Source organism: Macrobrachium nipponense, chromosome 20 (assembly GCF_015104395.2).
Source record: "Macrobrachium nipponense isolate FS-2020 chromosome 20, ASM1510439v2, whole genome shotgun sequence".
Taxonomy (NCBI): domain Eukaryota; kingdom Metazoa; phylum Arthropoda; class Malacostraca; order Decapoda; family Palaemonidae; genus Macrobrachium; species Macrobrachium nipponense.
In genome coordinates this window covers 32755791-32776784 of record NC_061089.1, presented here as the reverse complement: position 1 = coordinate 32776784, position 20994 = coordinate 32755791, and the positions used below count along the sequence as shown (strand labels likewise).

The 20994-nt window shown below is 35.5% G+C and overlaps 2 protein-coding genes across 6 annotated transcripts in view; one reads left to right on the top strand and one right to left on the bottom strand.

Moving 5' to 3' along the window:
• The window catches only part of LOC135224533 (proteasome assembly chaperone 1-like), a 300715-nt gene that overhangs the window by 135989 nt on the left and 143732 nt on the right, over positions 1 to 20994 (bottom strand). Inside the window, exon 1 of one of the 5 annotated variants that reach the window (XM_064263614.1) lies at positions 5868 to 6039. The exons of 2 other annotated variants lie outside the window; for them this stretch is intronic. In XM_064263614.1, the coding sequence (XP_064119684.1) occupies positions 5868 to 5959 (92 nt within the window). In that variant the 5' untranslated portion in view covers positions 5960 to 6039. Of the gene's footprint in view, positions 1 to 5852; positions 6040 to 20994 lie in introns of those variants that run through there. 2 more of the 5 variants (XM_064263605.1, XM_064263644.1) reach the window with 2 other exon arrangements.
• The window catches only part of LOC135224523 (protein Wnt-9b-like), a 162055-nt gene that overhangs the window by 129637 nt on the left and 11424 nt on the right, over positions 1 to 20994 (top strand). The gene's annotated exons all lie outside the window — the stretch shown is intronic.

Here is a 20994-nt window from a genome sequence, read left to right as displayed (position 1 = left end):
TACGATGTGTTTTTCAAGTTCGTTCTTGTATGCCGCGGCGGCATACAAGAACGAACTTGAAAAACAGATCGTAGTCGATAACTTGAAGGGGAGTTTCAAAAGCTGCCTTTTTATCATATTTCTGCACAGAAATAAAAAATACCCTATTCGTAATACATTTTCATACACATTTTAACATAAAAGCAAAAACATTTATAAAATCGACACATCGATCGCTAATTTGCACTTTTTTTTAAATCGATATTTTCGGAAGAGCGGCAGGCGGCGCTTACAAGAAAGAACATGAAAAAACATCGTATTTGCTATCGTGAAGGCAGTTTCAAAGCTGCCTTTGTATCACTATTTCTGTACAGAAATACAAAATGCCTTTCACGTAATACATTTTCACACACATTTTAAACAAAAGCATGAACAATTATGAATCGACACATCCATAGCTAAATTTGCACTTATGTAACTCGATATTTTCGGCATAGAACAGCGTCAGAGGCATATATTTTACCCTAATACCTACGTAATAACTCTCCATAAAATTTGTTAATATAATTTGCATAACCTTTATGGTCTGAACGGCAATTTCTACATATGTATGAACTCGTTAGACAACGGCGCTAGCGGCGCTGTTAACTGAAATTTGTGCCGTAAAGATACCTTTAAATGCCTTATTTTTTTAATGAATATTTTTGACGACCGCCGTAAAACCGATTCGCCGTTGAGTGATTGCGCCGTTAACCGCGGGCCGCCTGTATATATATATATATATATATATATATATATAAAACCACTAATCGTTGTCTGCTCGCGATGGTTTTTGGCAGCCAGATGTACGACAAGGTTAGAAACATTGGATTGTATCTACTTTGAAAATATCTGTAATTTTTGGGGGTAATTTGGTTGCAAAAAAGGGGTAATAGACATGAAATAAATAAACATTTTGAAATAACAAAGTCAAGTTGAACTAAATAATGAGTAAAGTAAACAATTAAAGGAATAAAACTTTGCAGTGTCGTCGTCTGCTGCTCGTAACTGTGTTTGTGGAGTGAACGCTTGGGAACCAGGAAAAGCAACATGGTTCAAGTGCAATGTGGAGTGAATTAAGACCAAAATGTGTATAATAACAATCAAATAAACACTGTGGAGTTTCAGTTGTGATGGCAGTAAGGATAAAACCACCGATTACAAGGTAAAAATGAATTCATTTCAAACCATGACCCCCGGGAATAACAAGTTTCATACTTTCACTAATATAGGCAACAAAATGTTGTTTTATTGTGCTGATTACAACTGCAATCTTGAGTAAGATCAATAAACGTTACATTATATAGGGGGAAACATCAACACAGGCCAACCCTCATCACGGTAGACGGGTCTTATTCACTCGATATTTAATTGGTGAAACATGAATACAATTGCAACTCTAAGCATACCATTTAAAAGACTGAAGTTTCGTCAACATATTGTGATAATATGAAGCCCCATACGAACTAAATAAGCATGTGAGCTCTTCGTAAAATATGTTTTTCAAGGCAGTTTTGAAATCCAATATGGCGGCTACGTTTTTCATGGACGGTTCTCATCAGTGACGGACACCATCTTTCCCCAGCCTTCCCAGCACTCAATGGAACAATGTTAGCGTATGTATGTAACGTTTATTGATCTTACTCAAGATTGCAGTTGTAATCAGCACAATAAAACAACATTTTGTTGCCTATATTAGTGAAAGTATGAAACTTGTTATTCCGGGTTATGGTTGGAACTGAAATTCATTCTTACCTTGTAATTGGCGGTTTTTATCCTTACTGCCATCACAACTGAAACTCCACAGTGCTTATTTGATTGTTATTATACACATTTTGGTCTCAGTTCACTCCACATTGCACTTTAAACCCGTTGCTGTTCCTGGTTTCTAAGCGCGCGCGCCATAAACACAATTACAAACAGCAGACGACGACAGACGACGACAGACGACGAAACTGCAAAGTTTTATTCCCTAAACTGTTTACTTTACTCGTTATTTAGTTTAAATTTACATTGTTATTTAAAAATTTTGATTTAATTCATGTATATTATCCCTTTTTTGCAACCAAATTACCCCGAAAAATTACAGATATTTCTAACGTAGATAAAATCAAATGTTTCTAACGTTTTCGTACATCTGGCTGCCGAAAACCATAGAGGAACGAATACGGAAAAGTGCATAGAGGAACGACTACGTTTTTTTTTTTTTTTGCTTTTTGTTTTTGCTAGCACTTTTCATGATTTCAGTCTTTTATAAGTATTTGAATTTCTTAAATAATCGTATGCCAGAAATAAATGTAACCTTTAATGTTTGCATGCTTTAATGTTTGCATGCTAAGAATGGCAAAATCATCGTTGCCACATTAGTGGAGGCTTCACACATACGCCGTTCCATTATCCTGTTAAGCGTCCGCCCCTGATGAGCTCGCTGCTAAACGTACCGTCACGCTTTTTTTGTAATCAGGATCATAGCACTGATTATAGTTTTTCAAAGTTAATATTTATTTTTATGCTTGTTATTCATACTGTATTTAACTGTTGGAAATTCTCTCTCTCTCTCTCTCTCTCTCTCTCTCTCTCTCTCTCTCTCTCTCTCTCTCTCTCTCTCTCTCTCTCTCTCTCTCGGAGTCCAGTCACTCGGCAAAGAAAAGTCATCTTCACTCCCGCAATTGGAAGAAAGTTTGTATCATCACTGGAGGATTCAGAACTAGAGCTCTCATCATCAAATAGGTTATCAATATCACACTCCTCATCTAGTATTTGATTGATCTCACCTAAAGAAATATGCTCCTCTTTGGGACATTCATTGTGAAAGACGCGAAATCCAATTTGTCTCGATAAACGCCCGAAGCGTATTGAAAGAAAACCAACAGGGACAGGCAGTTTTCTAGCATAGCGACCACCAGGAAAGAGTTGCCAAGCTGGAAAATAAGTTTCCCATGTGCTGAGAGTGTTACCAAATGAGTTCCTACACTTTCTATGCGAGTAAACGTATTATTACGGGGCTGACGACTTGACAAGCACAGTTAAAGTCTTGAACGTAATATCCCGTTGAAGGCGCTACCGAGTATATCGCGGTAAACGTATTATTACGTGGGTGACGCTTAACAGGTTATAAACTGTTTCCATGAATTCTAGTTGTCATAGTAATGCAATAATGATAAAATTGCTTTAATATTTATGTATATATACTTCCAATACATAGCCTAATTTCACCAATTTCAACGTTTTGTGTGTAGTCTTATACCCAGTTTGGAGGGTCAACACATACCGAATGGCAACAGAGAGAGAGAGAGAGAGAGAGAGAGAAAGGAAGGCGGAGGAACGAAGAAGAAAAGGGATGGGGGGGGGGGGGGGGTTGGGAGAGGGTAGGTGGACGCTTTATACGCGTTCTTTTGTGTTCGTATCCTTCTCATAAGGAGTTTTGTCTCTTGGTACAAGGACAAGTGTCGTTATTCTTTACGATTAGTGATTCACGATACCCTTATAAATTACGGCACTGGGTGTAATGCACTATAGCAAAACATCGTTCTGTTAAGAGTGTTCGTTACAGAAATAGGTATTGCCCAAAAAACCTGCTTGCACTGTTTCTCTGAAAACCCATAGTAGACATGCTGCTTAGTTGTCAATCAAGTTTTTATAACCAAGTATTTACAAGCTAGCTATTGAATAAATTTTTATTTTTCCTCAGTCAAACATATGCCCCTCAATGCTAACTTTCCTCTTTTAACGACTTTCTGGTCATTGCAAATTCGGCCCCATAATTTCTTATGGTGCGAAAACAGACAAGAGGCCCATGACCGAAAACGATTGCGTCCACACTACGGAGTATAATCCAGCAGTAAAACATCTTCATATATCCAAAAAGTAAATAATAAAGATATATGCGCATTACGATTATAACAATTACATGTATAGCTGATAACAATCTGCATGAATAACTGGTAAACTGTTCTGCAATGACAGTTGAGTATAGCAATTATTTACAATAGGTACGAAAGTCAAGATGTCGTGACGTCATAATACAGAACTTGAAAGAACGTTCTAATTCAGAAAAATATTACTTAAATTTGAGTCAGAGTCGAGTTACTTTTTCAATAACGAATATTTTCAAATTAATCATCATAAATATGTAAAATATTGATGTTTTTACTACTTATTTAAAAATTAGCAAAGGCAACCCTCTCCGTCTTTTCTACCCCCAAAAGTTGTTACGCCTGGCTTGTTGTTGATGAGAAATCGTGTTTCGATTGTTGTGATAAGTGCTCCAGCGTCTGTGGGTACAGGTGGTGTGGCGGATTTATCACAGGAAATGGTTAGTTTATTGACACAAGCTACTCCGTAAACATCGAGATGGCGTCAATCTTCTAAATACCTCGAGTTGTAAGTAAAAATGTTGAACGCGTTTTGGTGAGATTTGCACTACGTTTGAGACCGTTTTCAGTACCCTCTGTTTAAATCTGTTTAAATCTTAAAATTTGGCCTTAATTTCTAACTTTGGGGAAAATACTTACTTCGAAAGGAGAGTAGAGGTCTTTAGCTCCGTTTCTCACCAACAAGAAGTCGCGACTGATGCCCATCTCGGGTGTCAGGACGCGTTATAATGTACTTTTTCGGAGGGTGGCTTGCATTGATGGTAGGTGGCCTGCGTGGCCTGCTGTGATGATCTACCCTACGCTAACATTGTTCAAATGAGTGCTGGGAAGGCTGGGAAAGATGGTGTCCATCTGTGACTAGACCCGTCCAGCCACACGATCACCGCTAGGCTATATTGGATTTCAAAACTGCCTTGAAAACATATTTTACGAAGAGCGTCACATGCTTATTTTAGTTCGTATGGGGCTTTCATATATCACATCATGTTGATGAAACTTCAATCTTTTGAATGGTATGCTTAGAGTTGAAATTGTATTTTTGTTTCACCAATTAAATATCGAGTGAATAAGACCCGGCCAGCATGATGATGGTGGATCGTCCGTAATTGTTTACCCTAGGCAACAAAATGTAGTTTCATTGTGCCGATTACAACTGCAATCTTGAGTAAGATCAATAAACGTTACGTACCTATATACGCTAATATTGTTCAAATGAGTGCTGGGAAGGCTGGGAAAGATGGTGGATTGCCCGTGGTTAGACCGGCCTGCCTGACGATAGCCGCCATACTGGATTTCAAAACTGCCTTGAAAACATATTTTACGAAGAGCGTCACATGCTTATTTTAGTTCGTATGGGGCTTTCATATATCACATTAAGTTGACGAAACTTTAATCTTTTGAATGGTATGCTTAAAGTTGTATAATTGTATTCTTCTTTCACCAATTAAATATCGAGTGAATAGCTAAGACCCGGCCAGCGTGATGACGATGGATCGTCCGTGATTGTTTACCTTAGGTTATGATACATTTTGGTACCCTCACAGAACTTGCTTCATTTTAATGCTAGGTAGTATGATAAGCATAAGCCAGCTTATTTACCATCTTCTCGACTACTTATTGAAATTAGGTAGTGCACTTCTTTTCCTCCTGACTGGTAAATTGCTGTCTCACCACCAACCATTAACCGGGGTCACCAAGTTGACTGTAAGAGCCGATATACCTACTAGGTAAGTAAGGCTAGCTAAGGAAGGAAAAAAAAAACCGACAGCTACTACTATACAATATCAAAAATTATTATGCGTACAATGAAGGCAAGACAACACACTTTAACATACTATAGAGTTCAAGCTTCGATCACGAGTCAAAGCATCATAGGATTAGCCAACCCCGCTTGTCGTGGCTCCCTAAGGCCCCAAGCAAAGCAAACAAACGAAAAAGTTACAGTAAGAAACAACCTACACGATTAATTCTTACTCAATATTTGCCGATGGACATTCGTCGTCGTCTTCAAGCTCGTCATAAGCCCGTGATGATGAAAATACTGGTTCTCCAAAATCTAACGACATAGTTCAATATAATTTAGGCTGTTCGGCCCGCACTAAGTTCAGAATGACTAACAACCAAGAGGAACCAGTGTTGCCAGTTGCGACGCCACAGTTTAGTAGGTATTTTGGCTTTGCTTCCCACAAAAGGTAATTTTCCCCTGCGCACCTAATATAACACTAGGATAAATGAAAATGAAGCAGTAATTACAGTTCAGTTACAATTCATAGTGAAACTAAATATTTCAAATTTTAGGTACAGAGAAATGAGCTCTGTTAAAGAAAATATGCAAGAAAATTCAATGCATATATTGCAAATGTATTTAAATGGTAAATTATCTTATTACAAAAACATAGCTTCAACTCTAGAATTAGTCACAGAACTTTGTTTATTTTAAAGAGGGAAAAATTATAAACACATGTTGAATTTATAATACATGTAAATACATTTTCGACTGTTGCAAAATTCATGGATGTAACAACAGTACCTATTGCCTTTGATCAATGTGAAATTAAGGAAAATGCGACGCTACTAAGGTAAGCTATGAAAATACATTTCAGAAACAAATGTTAATGCATTTATACTATAGTAAATTTAAATAAATGCCAGACTGGTCCATTACAAAAAAAACAATGGTCCATTACTAAAAAACAATGATGCTGATTTAGCATTAAAAAAACCTTCAATCACTGAGAATATAATTAATTTCACTATCTGTATGTTTTTCAAAGCACCTTGACTTTGCAAGTAAATTAAAAAGAAAGATTTTTTTTTATAACTATTATTGCAACAGCATTCATTCCTGCTTTAATCCTACAGCCATCCTTTAGTTCAATAAACATAGTCATTAGCTGATTTGTAGTCACTCCTTTAGCAAAACATATGAGAATCCGATTTCACATGACCGACGAGTTCCGAGTGTCTCGTTACCAATTCCTTATCACATTTTGCAATGATCCTTTCCGTCGTGCTTTCCACCGGATAACCATCCTAAAGTCCAGCTCTCCTCTTCCCATTCCTTCCTGTATCTTTGGGCACAGTAACCTTTTTCAGTAACTTAAGCATAATTACAGAAATCCAAAGTCAACTTCTATGTGATTATTAATAAAGCTCTTCTCACAAATCTGAACCTGGAACACGATCTAGAATATTGTAAAAAATATATATTTATAAGGAAAATAAGTGAAATTCACCTTCATCCCCCTACACAAAGGCCAATTTCACGTTCATGCACCCCGCTACCCCCTACGATGTCAGAGTTCCTTACAGTACGGGAATTCCCCTACGCGTGGCAACACTGACTTAGAAAGCAGTAGTAGTAGTAGGTGGGATGTGCCTCTGAAACGGCTCCCTTGCTTCTTTTATTCCTCCTTTGTTTGTGTTTGCTTGAGCTTCTTCTCTCTGAAATACCACATTTCTTTTATAAAATCTTTCCTATTCTCCACTTCCTCCCTCATTAGTACTACCAATAAGAGTATATTTGCTACTAATTCCTCTTTATTTTCTTGATATGGTTGCTGCATAAAGCTATATCTATTTCTAATTTCATTGTATGCTGGACAGTAAAGTAAGAAATGTTCTAAATTTTCATTTTGTTAATCACAGTATAAACATTTTGTATCTTCTCCTTTTATCCTATTTCTATCATTTAATCCTAGTATACCTAGTCTGGCCCTACTGATCAGCATTGTTTTTTCAGTGTTATCATACCAGATTTCTTCTCTTATGTTTTCTTTAAATTTTCTGTAGATTCTTAATGTTGACTTTTCATTCATTTCTTTCTGCCATATTTTTCTGTCCCAATTGTTTATTATTTCTCTTAACTGTTGTCTTTAACTGCTTCAATTTTACTTAAGTTTATGTTTAGTTCTTTCATATACTCTTTTACTTGCATTATCCAGGTTTTTTTTTTTTTCATACTGATCCATTGTTATCTCATATAGGAGCCTATTTCCACCATTCTTCAGTGTATGTTTCAGGTAGAATAGTTTATTCTTGATATCTCTAGATTGGCAGGAAGAGGCCCCTATTTCAGATCTTAACGCACAACTTGCTGTGTAACTTGGCGCTTTCAAAATTGCTCTATATACTTTATTGTCTATCTTCTGAAATTCATTTATTGTTTTCCTGTCAAGTTTCATGACTTCCATCGCATACATGAATGAAGGCATCGATACTGTACCAGTCGTTGTATATTAGTATGTTACTCTTGTCCTTGTTTATGTTTAGGCCACATTCACTTGCGATTTCCATTAGGGTTTTTATTGATTTTGTTATTTCTTCTAGTGTGTGCCCTAGTATTAATCCGTCGTCTGCATATAATAGTGCCACTATCCTTATTACTTCATTTCTAAAACCTTCTGTTGTATTTTCTAATTTTTCTATTATCAGATATGTTATTAATAGAAAGAATATGGTTGAGCCATTGCATCCCTGTCTTATTCCATTAGTTACATTTAGTTCTTTTTGTTCTGTATTGTTGAGGCATAGGCTTGTTACATCATTTGCATATATCTTTGCGACTGCATTTATTACTTCTGCATGTAGCCTATATTTCATCATGACCTCAATGAGCTTTTTCCTATTAACTGAGTCAAATGCTTTTTGGAAATCTATTGATACTACAAATAATGGGTCCTTTCTTCTGTACGTTTCTTGTATGCTGTATTGTAAGATATATAAATTATTGATTCCTCTCCTTTGTGTGGTAAAGTCTGATTGCAGTTCATTCATTTTTCCTATACTTCTAATATGTTTTTCTATTTTGGTTCTCTGGATCCCCATGAAGATTTTATATGATGCATTTGTTAGAGCAGTTGGCCTTAGATCTTTGACTGTGGGGTTTTGTTTTTTGGGCGTAAGTGTTGTTTTTTACTTAAACCAGCTTTTCTGCGTTTTCCTGCCCTTCAGTATGTTATTTAAACATTCTGCCAATTCTTTTTGAAGGTTATTACTTTGTAAGAGTAATTTGAACAGTACTGGCTTCATTCCATCTGGTCCTGGTGCTTTATTTGTCTTCATTTTCTCAAGTTGACTTTTTACATCTTCTGTTATGTTGATTTCTTCCATGGGTCTAATCTCTGTCCCTGTTGGGTCATACACTCCATGCGTATGTTCCCTTAAAGATATATGGCATTTCATCTGCTGTCCTAATCTTTTCACTATTTCTTCCATTTCATGTTTGTACTGTTCTTTCTTGCTTTCATTCCATATCTCTCCTATTTTGTTTTCTTCTTTTTGGTATATTGTTTCCCAGAATTTTACCAGCTCTTTCCCTAGGGTTTCGTCCTTCATCTCTTGCTTATTTTCATCGAATATTCTTATCCATTCTTTTTCTGATGTGGTCTTTCCTCTCAGCATGTCTATATATTCCCAGATTTTCCTGTGTCTGTTTTTATCATTCATTATCTCATTTCTAATCTTTTCTTCATATTCTTCATATGCTTTCTTTATTATTATCTGTACTTTTTGTTTTTGTTTAAGATATGCTTCTTCATAGTATCTTTTTTCTTCTATTCTTGTGGCTTTTCTTTTAAATTTGTTATATATCCTTCTTTGGCTTATTTCTTTGGTGACCCATACTGGTTCTATTTCTTCTTGCTTTCCTGTCTTTAACCTTCTTTTGATTATCTTCTCTAGGTTATTTGTTTTTGCTTCACTCATTGTTTCTTCCAACTGGGTTAGATCTCCTTTTCTGTCTTGTTGGCTTACTTTATACTCTATATATTCAAGGTATTTCCTAGCAGACTCTTCTGTGACTTTCAAATATTTTATTTCTTTTGTTTCATTTCTGAATGTTTGCCTTACTTTAGTGTTCATTTTGAATTGGACCTTTATGAGGTGGTGGTCTGATAGATCATATTCATATTTTCCCTCATCTATCTCCATACATTCATAGTTTTTATACAACATACAAAAGGGCAAAGTAACAAGGACTGAAGGGATAAAGCTACCAGATGGGAGCAACATCAAACACATAGATGAGACGGGATACAAATACCTGGGAATAATGGAAGGAGGGGATATAAAACACCAAGAGATGAAGGACACGATCAGGAAAGAATATATGCAGAGACTCAAGGCGATACTCAAGTCAAAACTCAACGCCGGAAATATGATAAAAGCCATAAACACATGGGCAGTACCAGTAATCAGATACAGCGCAGGAATAGTGGAATGGACGAAGGCAGAACTCCGCAACATAGACCAGAAAACTAGGAAACATATGACAATATACAAAGCACTACACCCAAGAGCAAATACGGACGACTATACATAACACGAAAAGTAGGAGGGAGAGGACTACTAAGTATAGAGGAATGCGTCAACATCGAGCACAGAGAACTGGGGCAATATCTGAAAACCAGTGAAGACGAGTGGCTCAAGAGTGCATGGAAGGAAGGACTGATAAAAGTAGACGAAGACCCAGAAATATACAGAATCAGGAGAATGACAAACAGAACAGAGGAATGGCACAACAAACCAATGCACGGACAATACATGAGACAGACTAAAGAACTGGCCAGCGATGACACATGGCAATGGTTACAGAGGGAGAGCTCAAGAAGGAAACTGAAGGAATGATAACAGCGGCACAAGATCAGGCCCTAAGAACCAGATATGTCCAAAGAACGATAGATGGAAATAACATCTCTCCCATATGTAGGAAGTGCAATACGAAAAATGAGACCATAAACCACAGCAAGCGTATGTCAGGCACTTGCACAGAACCAGTACAAAAAGAGGCATGATTCAGTGGCAAAAGCCCTCCACTGGAGCCTGTGCAAGAAACACCAGCTACCTTGCAGTAATAAGTGGTACGAGCACCAACCTGAAGGAGTGATAGAAAACGATCAGGCAAAGATCCTCTGGGACTATGGTATCAGAACAGATAGGGTGATACGTGCAAATAGACCAGACATGACGTTGATTGACAAAATCAAGAAGAAAGTATCACTCATTGATGTCGCAATACCATGGGACACCAGTGTTGAAGAAGAAGAAAGAAAAAAATGGGAGTAAGTATCAAGACCTGAAAATAGAAATAAGAAGGATATTGATAGTATCAAGACCTGAAAATAGAAATAAGAAGGATATGTGATATGCCAGTGGAAATTGTACCCATAATCATAGGAACACTAGGCACGATCCTAAGATCCCTGAAAAGGAATCTGGAAAAACTAGAGGTTGAAGTAGCTCCAGGACTCATGCAGAAGAGTGTGATCCTAGAAACGGCGCACATAGTAAGAAGAGTGATGGACTCCTAAGGAGGCAGGATGGAACCCAGAACCCCACACTATAAATACCACCCAGTCATATTGGAGGACTGTGATAAACCCCCCAATAATAAATAATAATAATAAATAATAATAATAATAATAATAATATCCCCCAATAATAATAATAATAAGAATAATAATAATTAATAATAAAAATAATAATAATAATAATAATATATAATAATAATAATAATAATAATAATAATAATAATAATGATAATAATAATAATAATAATAATAGTTAATTTTTGTTCACTCAACAGGTAAGACTATCAGTGCAGTGGCAACCCCACTTTGATTTATCATATTCCTTAAAAGAAAGAAAGAAAGAAAAAACTCCCTTATAACAGTTACGCACTTCAAATACATCCAAAGATTCTCGAGGCATAACAGATCGGACTCCCTGAAGGAAATGCAGACCATTAAGTCCTTAGATGATGTCGTCTTTATGGGTAAACAAGATGGACGAGATACGATTCGTCTATAGCTCTGAGTGGCATTTGTGCCCTCAGGCAAGTCGCTTTGGAATTAAAGTCTTATAATGGCGGTGGAACCTATGTCAGAAAGCGGTAACTGGAAACTGAAATTTACAGGGCTGGAAATGTATTACGAAAACTTTTGACAGCAGAAGGAAGTTTTTGTAACTGGGGTTAAATGATGGGTGATTACTTGCAACCGGAGTAATTGTTGCATCTTTGTGCTATTTCATTTGCTTTGATCACATATTTATTTGATTTATTTTACCATTCGGTCACTTTAGCCGCATTATTACAATCGATGGATATATCGGGAATGTAGGTGCAGAGCCAAAAGCCTATACTTTTTCAAATCATAAAAATTGTAGGAGCGCTTAATATCTGCTTTATAAGTATACAAAATCTATTTACATAACCAATTACGAAACCTCCCAAACAGGCTTGCAAAACAATAAAACCAAAACCTTTATGCCTACAATTCTACATATAAAACCAACCTCGCAAAGACCCCGAAAACATTACGGTCATTCTACAAAGAACTATTAGGGTAACATCTGTAACGGTAATAGCGGGTGCAAGTATCTTCCAGTCTTTAGCTTATGTTTTATTTATTTATTTATTTTTTGTTTCATTCATCCAGACACTAACCATATTTCTCTCTTTATCATAATATAATAATATATATATATATATATATATATATATGTATAATAATATATTATATTATATAATATATATAAATATATTATTTATATATAAATATATATATATCTATATATATCATACATACACGCACACGCGCACACACACACACACATTTATATATATATATATATATATATATATATATATATATATATATGTATATAATAATATATATATATTATATATATATATATATATATATCTATATATATATATATATATATAATCCATATATAGATATATATATATATATATATATATATATATATATATATATATAATATCTATATATTATAAGATACATATATATTATATAATCCTGGGGCATGGAATACTAGACGGGCTTACTCAAATTTCTATGCAGCACTTGCCGGAGTTTAGTAAAAAGTTTTTGAAGTGATGACTTCCAAATTTCTGTAGAAATGCAACAGTTGCTGGTGGGTAAGGGATGATGTTCCGAAGGTATAATTACTTGAGTACTTGAATTCATTGGAAAATTCACTTTTCGAGAGAGAGAGAGAGAGAGAGAGAGAGAGAGAGAGAGAGAGAGAGAGAGAGAGAGAGAGAGAGAGAGAGAGAGAGAGAATAATAGCATTTTCCCATAACCTTTTCAAGGAATGTTAGATTCCCTTAATTCTATAAGTCTGAAGCATTTGTCACAGCCGTGGTACTACTTTCTTTGAATTGTACATAAACAAATGAAAATAATTTAGATCTTCATAGACATATGTATAAAAACAAGCGGGAGAACTTCCCGTGAATATTCACTGACGAATATCAAACGAGAGTTAACAGAAAGTATTTTCTGTGATTTGAACAAAAGCAAAACAATCGAAAATCGTGAAGATCACAACCACAGTCGAATGGCCCATAAGAATTCATAACGAGCGAGGGTGTCAGTAACTTAAGCCTCGATTAGGGTACATAATAGCTAACCGGATCTACACGCCCGGTCATAATTCGGATACCTTTTACGCCCTTCCTTAAAAAAAAAAGAAGAAGAAAAAAAAGTGACCTCCACCCACTTCGTAAGGTGACGTGAAACGTACACTTCCGCTTTGGCATTAGGAAACTTTTACTCGGGGGGCCCCTCTCACACTCCCCCTACACCCCTCCCATCCTCCAGAATCCTCCTATCACCCTCCCGTCTACTAGTATCCTAAGGCGCAAGAAACGTGACTCGCTTACTTTGTCAAACAAGCGTTTTTGTTTTATTAAAAATTTTGAGAATTCTTTCGTTTCCTTCTATGATACCTATTTTACCAGAATTCTCTTATATCTTTAAACTCAGTTGTACTCTTCAGTTTGAAGTTATGTTTCTAGTAACAGTTCATTCAGTCCTAACCTAACTAACCTAACCTAATCTTACATAATGACCAAAATAGCAGGAATAAAAATAATATAGAGCCAGTATGACTTGTTTTCGACTTGCTAAGTCATCGTGTGAAACAGGAAAATGTGAACACGCTTTCTTCCGTCTAGAGAAACAGGACAGAAATAAACTATGAAATGTGAGTGCTTGCAGATTCAGGAAAAAACATAATTATTTGGATTCCACAACACATGTACTATTTTATGTTATTTCTGTAAACATGACGTCAGAAATAACATAGGCATACACATACACACACACATGTAGCTATATATGTAAATAAGTTTGTAAGACTCAGTCTGGATAAGTGGAGGGTAGTATCTCGGTGGTCTTGGTTATACACAGTTTTGGACTGTTTTATGCGTAAATAAACATAGGCATCTTGAATTTATAGCTTTGAAAATTTTAGATTGGTTCATGGACAGTATTGTTCATCGCTTGCACGGCACTGTGAACCACAAATTGTAAAAAACCTGCAAGAAGTCAAGAGACTTTTACATAAGTACTTGTCACCAACTAAAATGTCCCATTCTCTTTAGCGATACCGTTAGAGAAAACGGGTTATAATTATATAGGGATGACTCGCTCAAAATGGCCTGATTGAGTGGAGATTCTTAAAAGTCCACAATTTTTTCTTCGCTGTTTCCTGAAAACTTGCTTTATTTTTACTTACACACTTAGATCTCCAAGAAGACCGAAACAAATTAAACTTTTATAGTGTGTAGTATAAACTAAATATCTATCATTACAAGAGAGGAAATTTTTCTTGTTTAACTTTTTTTGCATATTTTTGAAAAATGGCGTCATTTTTTTCAACTGCAAAAGTTATGAACCTAAAGGTAAAATTTCTTTTTTTCCACCATTGTGATTATTCAGAATTATCTGTATAATAAGTGGTAAAAACTTGAAGTAAATCCCTTCAATCTTAGGGTAGCAACTGGCATTTGCTTTATAATGAAACAATGCTAAACAATTGCTATGAGAGGGCGAAAAGTAAGATAGAGGAAAGAGTGCGGGGACGGGGGGCAATAAAAAGGAATGAAAGGGGTAGCAACTTGGGGCCGAAGGGGCTTTGTAAAGAACCTTAAATAATGCCTACGATGACGGCACTATCCCCCTACGGAAGAGATACATTTAGGGCTATTTTCTTACCTGCCACTAATTTGCCTTCCAGCTTTATTTGGCATGAAGCTTTTTCTCCTCCCAATTATCGGCCTCCTGTCCAGTGTAAGTTTGCTCGAAGTAAGTTCGTGGCATTTTAGTTTGTTTGGTGTGTGCTTGATAATAATAATAATAATAATAATAATAATAATAATAATAACTAATAATAATAATAATCATAATAATAATAATAATAATAATAATAATAATAATAATAATAATAATAATAATAATAATGAAATGAAAAGAAAACCAAATAAACAACAAGTTTCATCCTCATCTATGAGCTACTGTCTTTATATTTTTACAACTTATTGTTGTTCCTTAGGTTCCCTATCAGAAAAATTTCTGAAATGCATAAACAACACTAAAAAAAATGTAAACATACGAAGAACGCGTGTAACATAAGCATATGCATAGAAAACCTTTGGGTCTCATTTACCAAAAAGACCTGACATCGTCTGTGAGAATCTCACCTATGAAAGGGTGAATAAATATTTGGAAACGTATATGATCAATGCAGCAATCAAGGTCCTTTAAATATACTCCGAGTATATTTAAAGGACCTTGGCAGCAATGTTCTCCAAAATTTACTGAATCGGCAATAGCTCATCGCATGAGGAAGAAATTAATCATTGTTTGGTTGGCTATTTTAACGTTTGTTTCTTTTGTGGCGGGGAGGGGGGGGGATTTACTTCAAGAATGACTCATTAAGTTTTGATTATTCATGAATAAAATATATGGCGATGAAAAGGAGAAATGAAGTAAAACGGTCACAGTCCATTAATGTATACAATTCAAGATCAATGTTAAACAAACAAAGCAGAAAAAGAGCAGATCTAACAACTTGGGTGGCGAGTGAAACGCATTGTTTTCGGAAATGTGACTCCTAAAGTGATTGGTTCGGGATCGTGTAAACGACTCTTGGTTGGCCATAAAGGAAAGGCCTTTACACCAATAGGGTGGAACTTAAACACTTGAGATTTTATCATCCTCCAACGAATTATGGGAAGTGTTACTCGACTCATAAATCGGGCTGTTTACCAGTGACGGTGGAGTCAGGATGTCGGGCGGAGATGTTAAGCGCCGTTTTCGATCTGTTTCACCGGTTTTCGTGATTATCTAAACATGATCGCAATGAAAAACAGGTTGCAACTGTTTGGAAAGGAGTTCACATGTGACAGTGATTATGACTAAGGAAGAAATATTTAAGGGAAAATGGGAAATGTTTAAGCAGAAACGAAATGTGGAAGGAGAAAGCGAATCTAATGATGATTGTTATATGCTCGGTTTGAGGATATGATTTCGAATACTTTGATTTTCAAGACAGTGAACAGTAACTCGTGTTTAAATTTTCTACTAAAGTATGTAGTGAAAATAAAGTGTATTATTGATTGAAAACAAAAAGTTTATCTGTTGAGAAAAAAAGATAAAATCATTTCGATTGGTTTACTGCTCGGAAGTTGACGAAATGGTGGCCGGTCGCCTGATGCGAAAAACATACTTTCCTTTAAACTTCAAATATGACTGCCTTATCGCGAAATGGAGGTAACCTATGAGGTTGCAAGAACTCCCGGAAGCAAAACAATTAACACATCCCTGTTATTTCCTTCTTTGAGCTTGATTACGAGTCAGATGGAGAGTAATGTCACTTAGGTAAGCAAAGGACATCCCTGCGTTTCGAAGGGCGAGAAAATGGCCCATTGGGAGTTTTCCTTTGCACGAAAAATGAATTCGCTTGAGTCAGTGCTTCATCATCTTGCAAGCAGAATGTTGGTGGCATCAGTTGCTTGCTTTCAATTGCTGCACTTTTGCAATATTGGAATGTGATATGAAATTGTGTTCATGTTAAAAATTAGTAACGGAAAAAAAATCACTAGATTTTAAGGTTCAAGAACACCTACCGTTCTTGATCTATGAAGCACTATGGATACATTCAACCGTTTATATTTATTATTTAAGAAGGGCATTTCATCTCTTACATACAGTGCGATCTTTCAAGTTCTGAAAACGTATTAGAGTAACTAATGTGCGCGTTCGCTTATAGCAATCTTTGAAAGAAAAAAGTTCTTTAGACATTGAAACATGTGAAGTGAGCTTCACAGCCATCAAAACAAACCAGGCGCAAGAATAATGACGTCATTACAATTCACCACGCCGACGACGCTGCTGCTGGAGTTTTGCATCGTAGTCCTATTGACAGATTGTTGCCTCGGTTCGATTGGGTAAGGAAACCTGCGTATATACCTACGTACAGTTCAGTGTACATACATTCTGTTAACAAGAATGGACCGGCTTATGTGCATAAAACTATAAACTCTTTTGGTGTGGACTGGCAGGTTTCGACATCGCATAAATTCTGCATGATCATGTATATGTATATAAAAATATTCATACATACATCCATACATATATTTATAAATAATGCACACTTATACATACATGCATCTGCAGGTATGAATGACCTGTTCCTATTTCATCTGGATTTATTTATTTATTTATTTATTTTTTATTTTTAAAATTTTTTTTTTAGCTTTAAGTACGAAGAAGATTAACCTTTATTTGTCCGGTATCGAATACAGGACGACTATCATTTACCTTTTACAAAAAGCTGTTAATGAGAAAAAATGGCGATCGCTATTTCAGTTCGAATAAACGGAAGAAAAAAATATAAGTAAAACACATGTCAACTAAAATGCTTCATTTGCAGATTTAACGAGGATAATGAATAATGAGTTGTTCAAAATATGTGATTGAAGAGTTCAATTTGTCAGATGTCTCTGCGAAACATTTCCCCAAGATCATTCGATGTACTGGGAGTTCATCTGATATGAACAATATCATATCATTGTAAGAATGCTATGTAAAATAAACAAATAGAATATGATTCTTTTTACCAATAAAACAATATCTTTTTATCTCATTAACAGCAAGGTTACATTTTGAAATATTTTGGCTATTATTAGTTCTGCTTAAATGCTCATATTGAATATCTGACGGAAATTATGATTTTTTATTTTAATTTTCGTTAGCATCTCAGGCATAGAAAATCTCCAAAATGGAACTATCCGAAAATTAAAATTGTTTCCCTATGCAATGCAAGGGAAAATGTTTTAATTTCAAATGTATAAACATGAATACTCTCAGTATTTAAAAAAAAAAATACTGAAAGCACACGACCGAAACATCTTCGATATATGTCAAAGGGAGACTACTCTCCAAGATATCTGAAACCAAAGAATACGATTGTGGAAGGCTGCAGAACCTTAGAAAGAAAAATCTGCAAAGAATTGGTTTGAACTTTTAGTCATTAATACGATGAGGGGTTCATTGAAGTGTCCAATAGAGAGAATTCGCTCATACGAGGAGCGTCGGGATAAACATTAGGCGTTCTACATTTATAAAGTTGTGTTTATACTATGGTAACACATGGCTACGCAATTAAAAAAAAAATCTTGCTTTTTAATTTTCAATCTTGAAAAAAAAAGTGTAAGCAAAACTTTTTCATTTTTCCAGTCGCATAAAAAATAAAAACCAGAAACAAAATTTTTTCGCTTTTACGGCCCTTTGTTGAAAAAAAAAAGAAAAAAAAAATGGGGAAATGCACATTTCATTTTCCAGTTTAATTTTTGGATCCCCCTCCCATTCGCCCCCCACCCCCTCCAAAATAGCCGAGTGGAAATAAACACATTTCTTTCGTGTCAGACTTTAATCTGCTAAAACAATGAAGGCACAAAAAAAAAAAAAAAAAAAAAAAAAAAACTTTTCAGCTCTACTACGATCACTTGTTAATTTGGGCAAAAAACAAAAAAAAAAAAAAAAAAAAAAAAAGTCAGAATACACCCAAGATCGTGATTGTGTGTGTGTGTGTGTGTGTGTGTGTGTGTGTGTGTGTGTGTGTGTGTGTGTGGCTGATGGAGAGTTCTTATTTATTTTTTGTTACTAAAAGGTTGGCTTTCATGCGAAGAAAAAGATACATATAAAGAAAGGATTATAACTCGATTTCCACGGAAAACGTAATTTGTAAATTAAAGACAACAGAGCACTTTAGGAATATGTATATAAAAATAGATTTCCGGATGTTGTAGCTGAACCCAAAGGAATTATGATTTGACTGAAAGCTTACGACCAACACGTGAAAATTCAAGCTTCCTCGTATGTAACAATCTTTTTGAATAAAGAAACTGTTACTTAAATGTGATCTACTATAAATCCACGAAACACATTGACCGAGAATATAATATTTTTCAAAGTAATTTGAACCATTGCTTTGAAATTATGACGTGTTCCATTAAACGAATTCGGGATATGATGCAGAAGTTTTATTTGTATAAGTGCTTTAATTGAAAAAGGTATATCTTAAATAAAGCTGTTTTTTTCCACGGTCTGATTTGTCAGTCCCCAGCCCTACCTAAAACGAGGTGGTATTTATTACCCAGAAACACTTAAGTAATCAGTATCCATTGCTCTTAACAAAACTTAATGATATCCTTTATAACAACGATTATACAGAGGGTGATGACTACAATGGTTTCAATTATCACCCGCTATCCTATTATGCATGTTATTTCTTCTCCCGGTCAACTTAGAATCTAATAGTACAGAAAAACTAATTATTCAAGAAAGCTACAATCTGCCTGACAAAAGCGGCTTTGCCTGATGAACCGAGTTTGGGCCGAGAGGAGGACCCCCAAAACTAAACGAAGATGATTAAGATAATCATGATGGCGTGTAAAGATCAATTTACATCGGACACCCTTCCCAACAAGTTTGTGACTGTTGTCAGACATACCTCGAAAAATGCTGAACTAAGTAGGAATTGAACAAGTGTTGATCTTCTGAAAGGAACAATAATTATTGTTCGAGCTTGTCTATGCTAATCAAATGCAGGTGCATCGTTTCACTTATTCCTACTTTTTTTTTTTTGGTTTTCTTTGAGCCTGGGCTAGAAACGGACAGATAAATTTACGTCCGGCTACTTTGAAGGGAAAATGAAATATATCTTAACAGTATTTTATCTGAATTGTGACTCTCACTTAGTGTCTCATAGCTAACTCACTTATTCACTCACTGACTTTTCCGATTGTCTGCAGTCGACTAGCACCGTCATGAAAATTGCGTGCTCAGATAAGACAAAGAACAATAGTTAATATAATTTGATTTTTTTTCTAAGTTTTTGAAATGTCTTTTGCTTTCGGCTTGCACGATTTTTATGCGGTTGTATTGTGCAATTCCCAATCAACGGAAAATTCGCAAAAACAAATTTCATTCAAAAAATGTTTTACTATTACACTACTTGTGACTTCATGAAAGGTTATCCAGCATCAAGCTGTTTTCAACTTAAGATGATAATGATATCCCTATATACTACATATTCGGAGTGATCAGATGCTTTGTACATTTATATACATTCTCTAACAGTTTTAGGTTTTTAGGAAATATACCTCAGACTATGACTCGACAAACGGGTTTGAAAAATCAACCCCTAACTTTTACGGTTCAGAATTTCCATGTTTTAATTACCTTACAATAAACAATAAAATTCTCTATGAATACAATGTTGTTACAGCCAGGAAAGTCTTCGGTGGCGGTGTAGCTTAGACAGAATAATACGGAATACGCTTACATCAGCGATCAATATCGGAAGGCAAGCAAACATATTCTAAAATGTAGGCCAGTAAATGCCATTAATTTTCAATTCTGGGCTTGTATATCTATCTAATTAAATTCACCTCGCCGTTTTACCATCGTTCAAATTTCATTAGATAATTTTGAACATTCATTGACATATTAAACTAATAAAGCATGTGGTAATTTTTTTTTGTGACAATGTACAGCAAACGCATAACGCTACCGAGACTCTTCGACGAAACTTACTCAAATAGATATTAATCACCGAGACTCTTCGACGAAACTCCCTTAAACAGATATTAATCACCGACACGAAAATCCTTTTGCCCCGTAACGCGGACCCCTAGAGGTCCTAGGCTACCCAGTAAACACTCTGCCTGTCCTATATACAAAGGAGCAGCTTGTTCGAGACACTAACGGCGTTTTAATGTCCT